We start from the raw sequence: 12,977 nt of genomic DNA, 5'->3' as shown, positions 1-12,977 counted from the left end.
CAGGGCAGAGTGTGGTGACAGTCATGCAGGGCCATCTAGGGACAAGTGCTTTATAAACTGTGGCTGCCATACAAATACATGTTATCATGATTCAAATACAAGAAAGAGGGTTGGAGCTGTAGCTCAGTGGCAGAGCACTTGCCTAGCATGTGTGAATCCTTAGGACCACATAAAAATAAATAGATATGGCGCTACAATTTTTTTCATATAAGAATGAAAAAAAGAAGCAAGCCACAGACATTACAGAAACACTCTGAAGAGTTTGGAGAAATCTTTTGCTGTGCTGAGAATACATCCTGAATTTCCCAGGAGTCATGATCTCAAAAGTATATCCTATAGTCAGACCACACTATCTCCTTCAGGTCTGGGAAGAACAGAATCCAAGTTGTGTGTGGCTATAGCTATTAAAGGAAGTGAAAGCTGCCTGGCTCCTGAGGTCTATGAGAAGCGAGAACAGGTGCTAATTTAGAAGAGGAGAGATGAACTTGTACACTTAAATGGCTAGCCACCTGCTATGGCGACCCTGCCAGCAATCTGGGCCGCCAGCACTCTGGGCCCCCGGCAACCTTGAATCAAGTGTGGACTCTAAGAAGCATTGCCACAGGGGACAGACCAGCCACAGCCCCACTTACCACATGGTCCAGGAAAGAGTTAGCAGTTTCTCCGCCTCCTCTCTTTTTCCTTAGACTTCTTGCTGGAGAGAAGTTTTGATTTGTGTCATGATCTAGGTGCCAAGAAGCTAGCCTGTTCACTTTGTTTTTCTGCCAAGCCTCTGTCCCGGTTTTTGTTCTTTTGTTTTGCTTAAAAAAAAAAAAAAGCATCTACACATCTACTTTAATTGGAGAAGCATGATGCTAGGTTTTCAACACTTTCAGATTCTTAGTTATTCTAAACCACAATTTAATATATATAGATTTTTAAAAGGCTTTGTGTTTATATGGTCCTTGTCAACAGAAAGTTCTATATTTACACTAAAAATAGCATTTAGGCTTTTACTGATCTATGCTGATGGTGAGGAGGAGCCCTGAAAACACAGAACTGTGGCAAATATGTACAACAAGCCTTGCTGAGCTGGATGAAGGTTGAACCCAGCTTCACATCCCTGAACCAAACAAGAATATATATTTTTCCAGTGTAGAATTTCATGTTGTCTGGTCATGATATCATTGCTGTCACTGACAGAAACATCTCAGGCCCTGGAAGCACAGTGGCTGAGGCACTGGGTTCCATCCTCAGCACCACATAGAAATAAATTAATAAAGGTATTATGTCCATTTTCATAAAATCCCCCCCAAGCCTAGGCTGAGTTTGGCTGCAGCTCTTTTACAGGTTCTTGCATAGTCAATAAATCACTGTTCTTTTCTTTCCTCCTTACGGAAGCATAGAGGCATATGTGTGAGTGACAGAGTAGGGTACACTTAAGGTCTGGAGAGCACGTTGGTAAATGAGAGCACATTGGCAAATAATGAGAGCAAAGCTGTCAAAAATACTGCTTTAGGGATCTAGACTTTGATGTGCTACCCTCTCTGGGAACAACTGCTGCTACCCAAGGAACAGGAGGAAGACTAAGATTAAGCTGGCATTGGAACATGAACGAAGGTGGGGGAAGGGAGGGCAGTAGAGTTGGCAGAACCAGATAAGTGTGCTGCCGAGATACCAGTGTCAGCAAGGCCTGGAGTTGTCCATGTTCTTCCCATTGAGGAAGGGGCTAAGTAACAGACTGGGGCCTGGAACCAAGAGCCCTATATGTTAGTTAGCTTTCTGTTGCTATGGCAAAATACTGAGATAATCAACTTAGAGGAAGGATCTATTTGGCTCATGGCTCCAAAAGTTTCAGTCCATAGTCACTTGGCCCTATAACTGTTGTCCTGTGGTAAGGCATAGATCGTGGCAGGATGTGGGTGGACAAAGCTGTTCAACTTAAGGCAGCAGGGAGGTAGAGAGAAAAAGAGAAGGGGCCAAGGACAAAGTATACCCTTTAAGGGTACCCGCAATGACCTATTCCTCCAAGTAGGCTCCAACTCCTGAAGTTTTCACCACCTCCCAATAGCCCATTAAGCTTTGAATCCGTAAGTGGATTAATCCATTTATCAGGTCATAGTCCTCATGATCCAGTCATCTCCCAAAGGCCCTGCCTCTAAACCTGCTGTGGTGGAGACCAAACCATCAACACATGTATTTGGTGGGGGGTGGGTGCCATTCAAGATTAAAACTAGCAACCCAATGTCCTGGGCCCACTCGAGGCTTCTCTTCAGGGAGCAGCTGTCTGTCTACAAACCACTTTCTGCTGATTGTGGCATAAAGTGGAGCCAGTTAAATGTATCAAAGTTTTGTTTTTGTTTTTGTTTTAAGTGAGGGTAAAGAACTTGGAACCTAAACGTCATGGTGGTTGTTGTTTATCATTAGGTATGCTACGTCGACTATGGCTTTAGTGAAAATGTTGAAAAGAGCAAAGCATACAAATTGAACCCGAAGTTCTGTTCACTCGCATTCCAAGCTACAAAGTGTAAACTGGCAGGTAAGGTGCTTTCCATTTTGGTAGCTTATCACACTACTTTTTGTTGTTGTTCTTAAATGCTGAAATCATCTCTGTATCTCAAAGTGTTATAAAGTGTTATTTCTTGAAAGATTTAAATACACTCATGTTAATGTGTTATGTGTTTAAGATGTGATCATTATGAAAATATTATAATATTTTTATTTTATGATACATATAAAATCTACTGCATTATATTTTTTATTATGTAATGTATTATACTATGTTTATTATTAGAATATTTGCTGGCCATCTAAAAGGGGGTTTTGTCCTAATCACCTTAGTAATAACGAGGAGAGGCCCTATACTGTGGGGTTTGATCACTTTCAATCCCATTGCACCAAGTGTCTTGAGGTGACCCTCAGCCCCTTTCCCAGCGAGATGGACTGTGGAGATGAGACTGCAAGTATATGCCCCCCAAGCCCAGGCTGAGTTTGGCTGCAGCTCTTTTGCAGGTTCTTGCATAGTCAATAAATCACTGTTCTTTTTTTTCCTCCTTACGGAAGCATAGAGGTATATGTGTGAGTGACAGAGTAGGGTACACTTAAGGTCTGGAGAGCGCATTGGTAAGGTTAATGGAAATGTATATTGTGCCAGGAAAGTAGGAAGGCTTGCACTCCATTGGAAAAGTGATCATAATTCTCTAAAGAAGTGCCCTCCCAGCAAGGGTGGGTCCTTATATCACAGGAGCCAGGTCTGACTCTGTGAGACCAACCACAGTATCTTCAGGACCTGTTGGAAACCATATTAAGAGTGTAGGACAAGATGTAGGATGCTGAAATGAAAGGTTTGAGTAAAGCTACAGTGTGTCTAGAGAATAGGAGAGTGAAGCACAGGAGGAACCTGTGAAATTTAGCTGATGGATTTAAAGGGAAAAATACAGAAATAGATATATAGTATAATTAGGGAAGTGATGAGCTGATTAGTTTAATAGATGAACTTAAGTTGTCATATGTTCACGATATTGAATTGCAGTTTTCAGAGAACTGGAAGAGCAATTGGACTACAACAAAATTCACCTAATACCTAAGTTATGTTAAACACTTAATTGTTCTTTGATAAATCCAAGGGGACTCTGTATCCTCAGGGTTATAATAGTGTACAGGAATGAAAGAAGGAATGAGGAGAGAGAAGAATTATTGTCTCAATTTCCAATAAATATGTCTTCATTTTATAAGAAAAAAGCAATTGTATTTATTTAACTAGAAAAATGGAAGAAATCAAGGGTAGACTTTTAGGAAGGACATTATACAGGTACATGGAGATACATCGATAGCTTCCAATGTGCTCTAGTATCTGTTTTTTGTTTTGTTTTGGCGAGGGGGGCACCAGGGATTTAACTCAGGGGCACTCGACCACTGAGCCACATCCCCAGCCCTATTTTGTATTTTATTTAGAGATGGGGTTTCACTGAGTTGCTTAGTGCCTCGCTTTTGCTGAGGCTGGCTTTGAACTCAGCCTCCTCAGCTGCTGGGATTATAGGCGTGCACCACCACACCTGGCTACGTCTCTGTTTTAAATGTGTGTTTGTATATAAAGTGAAGGCTGTTTCTCCTAAAGGAGAAATTCTGATTGGTCATCAGTTTTTCATCTTGTTTTAAGATTGTCAGCCTTAGAGTACCAAAGGGTATTCACGTTGTACTTTTAAAAACCTATAGATGAGTAAGGTAAGTAAGATTGTGAGGGCTGGGGTTGTGGCTCAGTGGTAGAGCACTTGCCTGGCATGTGTGAGACACTGGGTTCCATCCTCAGCACCACATAGAAATAAATTAATAAAGGTATTATGTCCATTTACAACTAAAACAATTTAAAAAAAATAAGATTGTGAAACAAAGAATCAATATAAAATTTAACAATTCTGTGGTGGATTCATAATTCCAGTAGATGATCCAAGCAGGCACAATCAGCTTCTCCATCTTAAATGATCCTGTTACAGCATTTGCTATTTTTCAGGACTGGAGGTTCTAAACGATGATTCTGATCTAGTGAAGGTGGTTGAATCTTTAACCTGTGGGAAGATCTTCGCAGTGGAGATACTTGACAAGGCAGATATTCCCCTCGTTGTTCTGTATGATACCTCAGGAGAAGATGATATCAACATCAATGCCACCTGCCTGAAGGCCATATGTGACAAATCCCTAGAGGTTCACCTGCAGGTACTACCCTAACCACCCTCATCCTCTGAAACACATGCACCAGAGAGAAAATCATCAGAAAAAAATGTTACAGATTTTAGGCTAATGATTAATACAGACATAGCATAAATATTGAGAAAAAAGAAGTGGGGACCAGAAGAGGAAAAAACTGTCAATAGTAATTATTTCTTAGGAATGTGATTTTTTATTTTCCAGTTTCTACAGTGAGTATATATTAATTTTGTATGAAATTACTCTGCACAAATTATGAAGGGAAGTAATACAAAAAGGAAAAATTCAATCCATGAAGATGTTTATTATTATTTGCTTTAACATTTTTAAATTCATAGAACATCAGTGCCCCAAAAGAAAGAAACTTTTAAATAAATCACTAAACATTTACCCTGAAGAAAAGTACAAGGTCTTTAAAATAATCATTGTAAAGACATCATAAAAACACTGGGGAAATGGTTTGAATAAGTAGAACTGAGAATTGTCATCTTATTCTGAGGGTTCCATCCTCAGAATGGATGGAACCCTCCTTGATGACAAACAGCTAAAATTAAATCTTTACCTCAATTATAGTTTTTCAAATTGTTCAAATTCACATGACCTGTGATCACTAGTTAGAGAGCAGGCTGGTCATGGGATTGGTTTTATGAGAGTTTTTTATTTTCATTTCTGTGAATGTTGCAAAAACATGGTTTATGGGATAATTCTTATTCTAAATAAGTGGGGGGAAAATAAACCCAAATTAACTACCTTTTTAGCCTTTCAGACAATGGAATATGGTAATCTATGCAAAATGTCTTGTTTGTGCCTGACACAAGTATATTAGGTATTCCTTTTGGAAAGAAAAGGATCCAGTGTAATTAAATGTGGTTTTTTACATTTAATAATTTTATTTGATACTGTCATCTAAGTTAGATGATTTTAAAATACAAACTTTTAAATGGGATATTTAGGTAAATATCCCTTATGGAGAAAAGAACATTCTGTTCTGAAGCATTCTTGGTGTGCCTCTGTCTGTTCCAGGTTGATGCCATGTACACAAATGTCAAAGTGACTAACATTTGCTCTGATGGAACACTGTACTGTCAGGTGCCTTGTAAGGGTCTGAACAAGCTCAATGACCTTCTGCATAAGATAGAGGACTACTTCCACTGCAAGGTAATGTATAACATTCCCCCCCCCACACACACACACACATACATACTATTAATCCTAAAATCACACATGTAAGTAGTTCACTAAACTGCAGAAATGGGAATAATTTTAATAGTTTGAGGTAGAATTTCTAGAAAGATAAGTAGGAGCCCCAGACTTCAGAGCTTTAAGAGAAAAACCCCACCATATTCTGCATTTTAAAATTGAGATGATGACAGTGTGTTCCTATGGGATTGTCCTGTGGATAGCTGCTTTACTGATTAGTACAGTGCCTGACATATAGTAAGACTTCGTTATTTATAACATGTAGTTGATGACCCATCAGTGCAGCTGCCCGTGACTCTGTTAGAGCCAGCTGGCCCTACCACTGTAGGCAAAGGAGAAACCCTGGGATTTAGGACCATAAAACTCTGCCCTCATATTCCTTCTCAGGCACCACTAACTAGGCTCTCTATGGTAAAAGTGGTTCTACAATTTAAATTTTACTAATAAGTTCCTTACCGTTTTATTTGTGTGTGTGTATGTGTGTGTGTGTGTGTGTGTGTGTTTATATAAATCAGGATCAGTAGAGGTTTTAAGTTCCAAAAGTTGTTTCCGCATAAGTATTAGAACATTATAGTCAGAATATGCTGAGATTCCTAAGTAACTAAACCCTGTGGCCACTTTAGCCCTGTCCCCCTTGCCTTGGAAGTGAACCCTTACCTTCTAACCTATAAGGTACATTAGGCAACTTGGAGCACTCTATTCAGCTTTGTATTTTAACTATGCTTCTTGAGGGGAAGAGACTGTGCCTTACCAGTTTTCTACATCCCCTACAGTACCTAATTCAGTAATGTATACATAAAATATTTCCAAAATACTTGCTAAATCACATTAAGTCTGTATTCAGATCACTATCCCCTCCTTCAGTGTTACAGATATCATTCGTGTGTGTGTGTGTGTGTGTGTATGTGTGTGTGTATGTGTGTGTGTATGTGTGTGTGTGTATGTGTGAGTAAAGCTATTTCAAGGTCATTACTTAAGTTTAATTGGCTAACGTGTCTTGGAGAAATCTGAGACCACCAGAGAGGCTGTCCCTGTTGACTCATTTGCATAATGTCCTATAACTTGTGGTGGTAAAAAGCGCTCTTGACATTTTCCGGGCTCTGGTGAGCCACTGAAGGCATTTTCTTTGGAGAGAATAGAGGCACTCACCTGAATAGAAGGAGACATTCAGGCGGAAGAGGCAGATGAAGACCTACACGCCTAATTTGTTGGCATTTCATTGGCATGGGTAATACATATTTGTGTTGATAACATTTCTTTTGTTTTGGAATTAAATTCATTGAGTCTTAATGTTAAAAGATGGAAAGAAGAGGCCTTATGGACAGCTGGCCCAGCCTCCTCACTTTTCCTTCATCTGCTGTCCTACTCTTTGTGAGATTCAGCACCCATCTTCATGTGTAAGTGATGGAGACGGAGCCTAAATGAATCATGTTGACCTCTCTGCTAACATGTTAACAGGGCTGATTTGTGAGCCTTGTACACTCAGGGAGAGTAAACCACTGTCATCAACAAACATGCAAATGACAAGACAGAAGTTCTTGTACCCCTTGTATATTTGCTGTATTCACAAGGCTTATTCCTTGGAAGGAAAGGTCTCACAGGAAGTCTGGGTTACATGTGGGTGAAACAGCTCCCCACCCCTTGGCAGTGTGTTTCTTCTAATGGTGTAGCAATGTGCTCTTTGCCAAGAGTAATGAAAGTATCTCATGTTTCTGTTTTGTAGCACATGACGTCTGAGTACTTCGTCTCATTACCCTTCTGTGGGAAAATCTGCCTCTTCCATTGCAAAGGAAAGTGGTTACGAGTGGAGGTAAAATCATCACTTGACTTTTAAAAAACTTATTATGAAACATTTCACATATATACAAACATGGTTTTAAAATAAAAGGAATAAGCCACATGGACTCATCACCAGTTTATGAAAGAAAAGACAACCGGAATGGTTCATCTCCCTATTTGCATTCCCTCTTTTCCTGCCCAAGAGAGCTACCAGCTGAATTTGGTGTTTCTCATTCCTATTCATTCCTTTATACTTTTTTTTTTTTGAGAGAGAGAATTTTTATTTATTTTTTCAGTTTTCGGCGGACACAACATCTTTGTATGTGGTGCTGAGGATCGAACCCAGGCCGCACGCATGCCAGGCAAGCGCACTACCGCTTGAGCCACATCCCCAGCCCTCCTTTACACTTTTAATATATTTGTTTCTGTACATGTATACTTTTACTATATATGTTTAGTAGTTTGTTAACTAGTATAAACTATATAATTCTGTGGTTCTAGATATAAGAACTATATAATGAATATGTCTTTAGAATATGTAGTAAAAAATGAACGTGGCTAAATGAATAAAGTTTTAAATTTTTCTGTAAATAGCAAAAAGTGTTGATTTTTCTAAAACTATGTTTTTCACTTCCAGTGTTTGTGAGTTATTCACCCCTGTTGATGCATGCACCCCGGTCCATCAACATTCACACCGTATGATATAACAAAACAAATATGCCAGTATTATTATTTTCTTCTCCTGATGATGAACATCTAGATTACTTGTCATTTTTTTGTTGTTGTAAAAAGCACTGCTCTGAACCTTCCTACGCCTATCTTGCAGAGTATCTACCTAGAAGTAGTCTCTGGGTACAGGAAATGCATAGCTTCAGCTTTTACTAGATAATGCCTAGTTGTTCTCCAAAGTCTCTGTCCATTGATGGTGTAACCCTTGAGAGATCTGGTTTGCGGGGGGAGTCTCAGACCCTTCTTTCCCACTGCCCAGGTCTGAGGCCCTGTATTCACATACTCATCTATTTCCAGTCCCTGGCAATTTTAAGCTTAGTTACAAATTTGAAAGGAAGTTACATTTTATCATTTTTATATTTTTAAAAGGTGTGTCTTAGATTTTTGTAGTTGCTGATTTTTTTTCTTGAATCTTCCTTTTTTCTTGCCCTTTTTTCCTTCCTTCCATATCTATTTTGCCCAATTACTAAAATCGAAAATCTCAGCTTTATGTAATTTTTCTGGTTTGTTTCCTTGAGTACAGAGGTTCTTAACCTAGGTGCAAGGACCTCTACTTTCAGTGTGGGGGTGGGATTCCTGAACCCTTCTGTAATTATATCCAAAGTTCATATGTGTGCACTCGTATTATATATTTGCAAAGGGAAGTATGCGTAATTTTATAAAATTCTCAACCCAAAAAAGATAAGAACCATTGCTCTATTCCTTTTTTTTAAAGGCTGCACAGAAACATTTTAATAAATTAATTGATTTTACCTTTTAAGAAAACTCAGGCCTGTCTACATTAATTAAAGCAGTTTTGGAGTAATTACTGTCATTAATGTAAATGTGTCAGGAGGCCAAGCTCTGAAGTTATGTGACCAGGGCTTGTGTGCTATAATGCTTAGCCATAAACTTCAAAAGCATGACTCACTAGAAAGAATGTGGCATTGTACATATCTTAAAGTTCTGTGTACAATATGTAAATATACAAATGCTTTATAAACTTTAAAAAAATAATTTCAGACTTTCTGAAGAATTGCAAAAATAGTACAAAGAGGACCCATTTACCTTGTACTCTTCAACTGACATCCCACATGATCATCATATCATTTTAAAACCAGGAAGTTAACAGTGTTAGTACAGTGTTCTTAACTAACCTGCAGAACTTTTTGACATTTCCCAAGTTGTCCTACTAAAGTTGTTTTTCTGGTCCAGGATTCAAGTCAACCTTCACATTGCGTGGTGGTTATGTCAACTCCCACCTGCAGTTGCTCAGTCTTTGTTACTCATGGCTTTACTAAACATAGCATCATTTTGTAAACTGTCTTTCAATTGGAGTGTCTTTGTTTAAATTCGGATTGTGCATGTTAGACAAAAACACTTTCTTAGTGTATGCCCAGATACTTGGATGACTGTCTGGTGTTATGTGTATTTATCAAATTATGTATTGCCTACCTTTGAGGTAGGCAGAAGGTTTGAGTATTCTCTTAGCAATGTGTAGAAAGTTAGGGAGGAAGAAATTATGAGAAGCAGATCCTGTGTTAAATGATGTTTTTATTTTTGACAGTTACACAAATAATTACAAAGTAATTACTGTGGAAGTAATTGACTCTGTTTGTCATTTCTCCATTTTTTTAAATTATTTGGAATTTGTTTTATCTCTCTCAAACTTTCTGAGTTTCAAAGGTTTTCAATTAGCAAAATGATAAAAATTACTAGGTTTTCTGACAAAGCTATAAAAAGTGTTTTTAAAAATATACAGTATTGGGCTGGGGTGGTAGCTCAGTGGTAGAGTGCCTGCCTAGCACATGTGAGGCACTGGGTTCAATCCTCAGCACCACATAAAAATAAACAAATAAAATACAGTACTTATCCAATGCGAGTACAATTTTGTTTCTGAATTTCCTCCATTCTTTGTTTTCCTATTGCTAAAATATAGTATTAATTTCCCTCACATTTTAATATCTTAGAGAACAGATTACATCTTCTAATCAGCAATATTTAGTAATGTATAAAGTCATTTTACAATAAATCACATCTTGGAATTAGAAAATAGTAAACATCACTGTCCTTATGAATTTTACTGATGATTAGTTTATTGATTATTACTGATTAGGTGAATTAAAAACTAGATGTTGAAACCAATTCTGCTTTCAAAGAATACTTGATAAATAAATGCATTTTAAATTAAGAGGAAATATTAATAACATAGTTTTTGTTGCTTTTAATATGCAGTTTTGAATTATATAAAAGTAATTGTATGGAAATGTTGGTCTTTTGAGTAAAATAAATCAGCCAGTACCTTTCTCATTTCAGATCACGAATGTGCACAGCAGCCGGGCTCTTGATGTTCAGTTCCTGGACTCTGGCAATGCAACGTCTGTAAAAGTGTCAGAGCTCAGAGAAATTCCACCTAGATTTCTCCATGAAATGATTGCAATACCACCCCAGGTACAATATGTCTTAAGCCTGAAGATTTGCTGGAAGAGGTTTGGATGTGTTTGTGATCAGTTTATGAGATGCTTTCTCAGTTTTGATCTTGCCAATGATCAAAGTCCTCATTTGTAAGAAAATTGAAATTTATCCAAATGTGGTTGGTTACCATTTCTGAAGTAAAACTTGGCTGACTTAGACAGAAAGCCCAGTCATACTTATACAGTATTGTTTGATAAATGTTTGCTTTTAGGTCCACTGAGGCATTAGGCTGTGTTGTCCAGGTGGAGGTTCCATTTTAATTATTAGATGCCAATACCAGTTCCTATAGTTTCAAGATGTTCATACTTAATCATTTTCTATGACTTTTCCTCCATACATTTTAGTAAAAAGATTAATGTCAGCCCTTTTTTCCTCTCTTATTGAACTTTTAGGTGATAAAGATTTTTAATTATCTTGAAAAATTGTTCAGGACTTTTTATTACTTTTTGGAGAAGTGGTGTATTTTGTATTAAAATTAGTATTTTTTTTAAAGAGAGAGAGGAGAGAGAGAGAATTTTTTAATATTTATTTTTCAGTTTTCAGTGGACATAACATCTTTATTTTTTTTATTTTTATGTGGTGCTGAGGATCGGACCCAGTGCCCTGTACATGCCGGGCAAGCATGTTACCGTTTGAGCCACATCCCCAACCCTAAAATTAGTATTTTTTTAAATAGAACTATTTGGTATTCCGTAATTGTGAAATACCTTGACAGTGTTTTCTGGAAGACACCTCCTGCTCTCAGTGTTCAGTGGATAAAACAGTAGCTGTGCTTACCTCACGTGGCTTTTAGCGTTTCTCTCACTCCGGCCTCCGTTGCCTTTTCTAGCAACAGCTATTACACAGAAGTTTAACTTTTATTCAAACCTGTTTTCAGAATCCTTTTTCTGAGTCCTTTTGCTCAATTATAATATTGGAGGCAGACAGACCTTAAATGCTGCTGTACTTTTGAACAGTTCTGGCCTCTTCATCTCCTTGGTGAAGCATTCATCCAGGGCTAGCCTTACCTCCAGGGGTTCCTTGCCTGGGAGGGAGGGCTGTGGCCCACTGCTGCCAGTCTGAAAGTTTTTGTTATGCTGCAGCACCAACAGGTTCTGAATGTTTTTTCTGTTAATCTTATCTGATTTACTATTTAACATCTTTTAAAACTACTGATAGGGGTGGCGGGTGGTCCTTAAAGGCTAGCTAACCCAAGCCTCTGGCTAACAGCATCTCCCCAAGAGGTTTAAGTCACAATAGCAAACTAATGGTCTGTCAGCCAAAATTAATTCAAAATGTTGTGTTTTGGCTCTTGGCTCTTACCATAATTTAAACATGTAAGTTAGTTCCCAGGATTTTAAAATTAGGATTTTTTTCCCACACAAAAGCCTACTTCTGTCTTTTCTTTTGGTAATACACAATATTGAGCCCTCTGCCCTATGGGCAGTGCCATGTTTGCCAACTTGCTGGCCCATTGGACCCCCCGCCCATACTCCCACCATTACTTGCCCACCCCTGCAAATATTATAGTGCCCTCTCCCTCCGCCCTGAGTGACCCCTCCCCACCACATGCAACTGGCACTATGAGTGCTTGGACTGGAGGGAGAGGACAAGAGAAGAAGGGGGTAGAGAGGAAAAGAGGAACCCGAGAGGTATAAAAAGGCTCACCTGAGGCTGAAGGGATCCCCAGGGTCACCTTTTGCTACCTGCTGCAGTCATTCTACAGAAGCTTGGGAAGTGGGGAAAGGCAGTAGTTTTGGAGTAAATGAGATGGCTATGGATTTTTGGTTTCCCTGCCCCACCCAGTTCTCATCAAGGCGTCCTTTAAAAAGTGAGCTCAAGTACATGATCCAACGAGTTACCCAGGAGATACTGTAGAGCGCTGAAGCCTCTTGAAAGATCCTTGCAAAAGTTAGATTTTTTTCAAAAGATACTTCATTTTTAAGTCAAGCTTAGAGGGAAGGTCTGGATGTGTGTCCCAACCCTGTCTGCTCAGCTCTGTGGTCTTCCACAAGCTAGTTTCTTTGAGTTGTCTCACTGTCTATAAAATAGTATCCCAGCGCCTGGCATGCAGAGGTGTTGTGGGACGGGAAGTGCCTGGTATAAGCAGGCCCTGGCTCATAAAAGAAATAAAGGTAGTAGTAGTGACATAA

At 38.7% G+C, this 12,977-nt stretch overlaps 1 protein-coding gene across 1 annotated transcript in view; it reads left to right on the top strand.

Moving 5' to 3' along the window:
- The window catches only part of Tdrd7 (tudor domain containing 7), a 66,930-nt gene that overhangs the window by 39,484 nt on the left and 14,469 nt on the right, over positions 1 to 12,977 (top strand). Inside the window, exons 9-13 of the mRNA XM_076843259.2 lie at positions 2,407 to 2,518; positions 4,490 to 4,692; positions 5,707 to 5,841; positions 7,607 to 7,693; positions 10,687 to 10,821. Of these exons, the coding sequence (XP_076699374.2) occupies positions 2,407 to 2,518; positions 4,490 to 4,692; positions 5,707 to 5,841; positions 7,607 to 7,693; positions 10,687 to 10,821 (672 nt within the window). The remainder of the gene's footprint in view (positions 1 to 2,406; positions 2,519 to 4,489; positions 4,693 to 5,706; positions 5,842 to 7,606; positions 7,694 to 10,686; positions 10,822 to 12,977) is intronic.

The sequence above is a fragment of the Callospermophilus lateralis genome, chromosome 2, assembly GCF_048772815.1.
Source record: "Callospermophilus lateralis isolate mCalLat2 chromosome 2, mCalLat2.hap1, whole genome shotgun sequence".
Classification (NCBI taxonomy): Eukaryota; Metazoa; Chordata; class Mammalia; order Rodentia; family Sciuridae; genus Callospermophilus; species Callospermophilus lateralis.
This window is presented reverse-complemented; position numbering and strand designations above follow the sequence as displayed.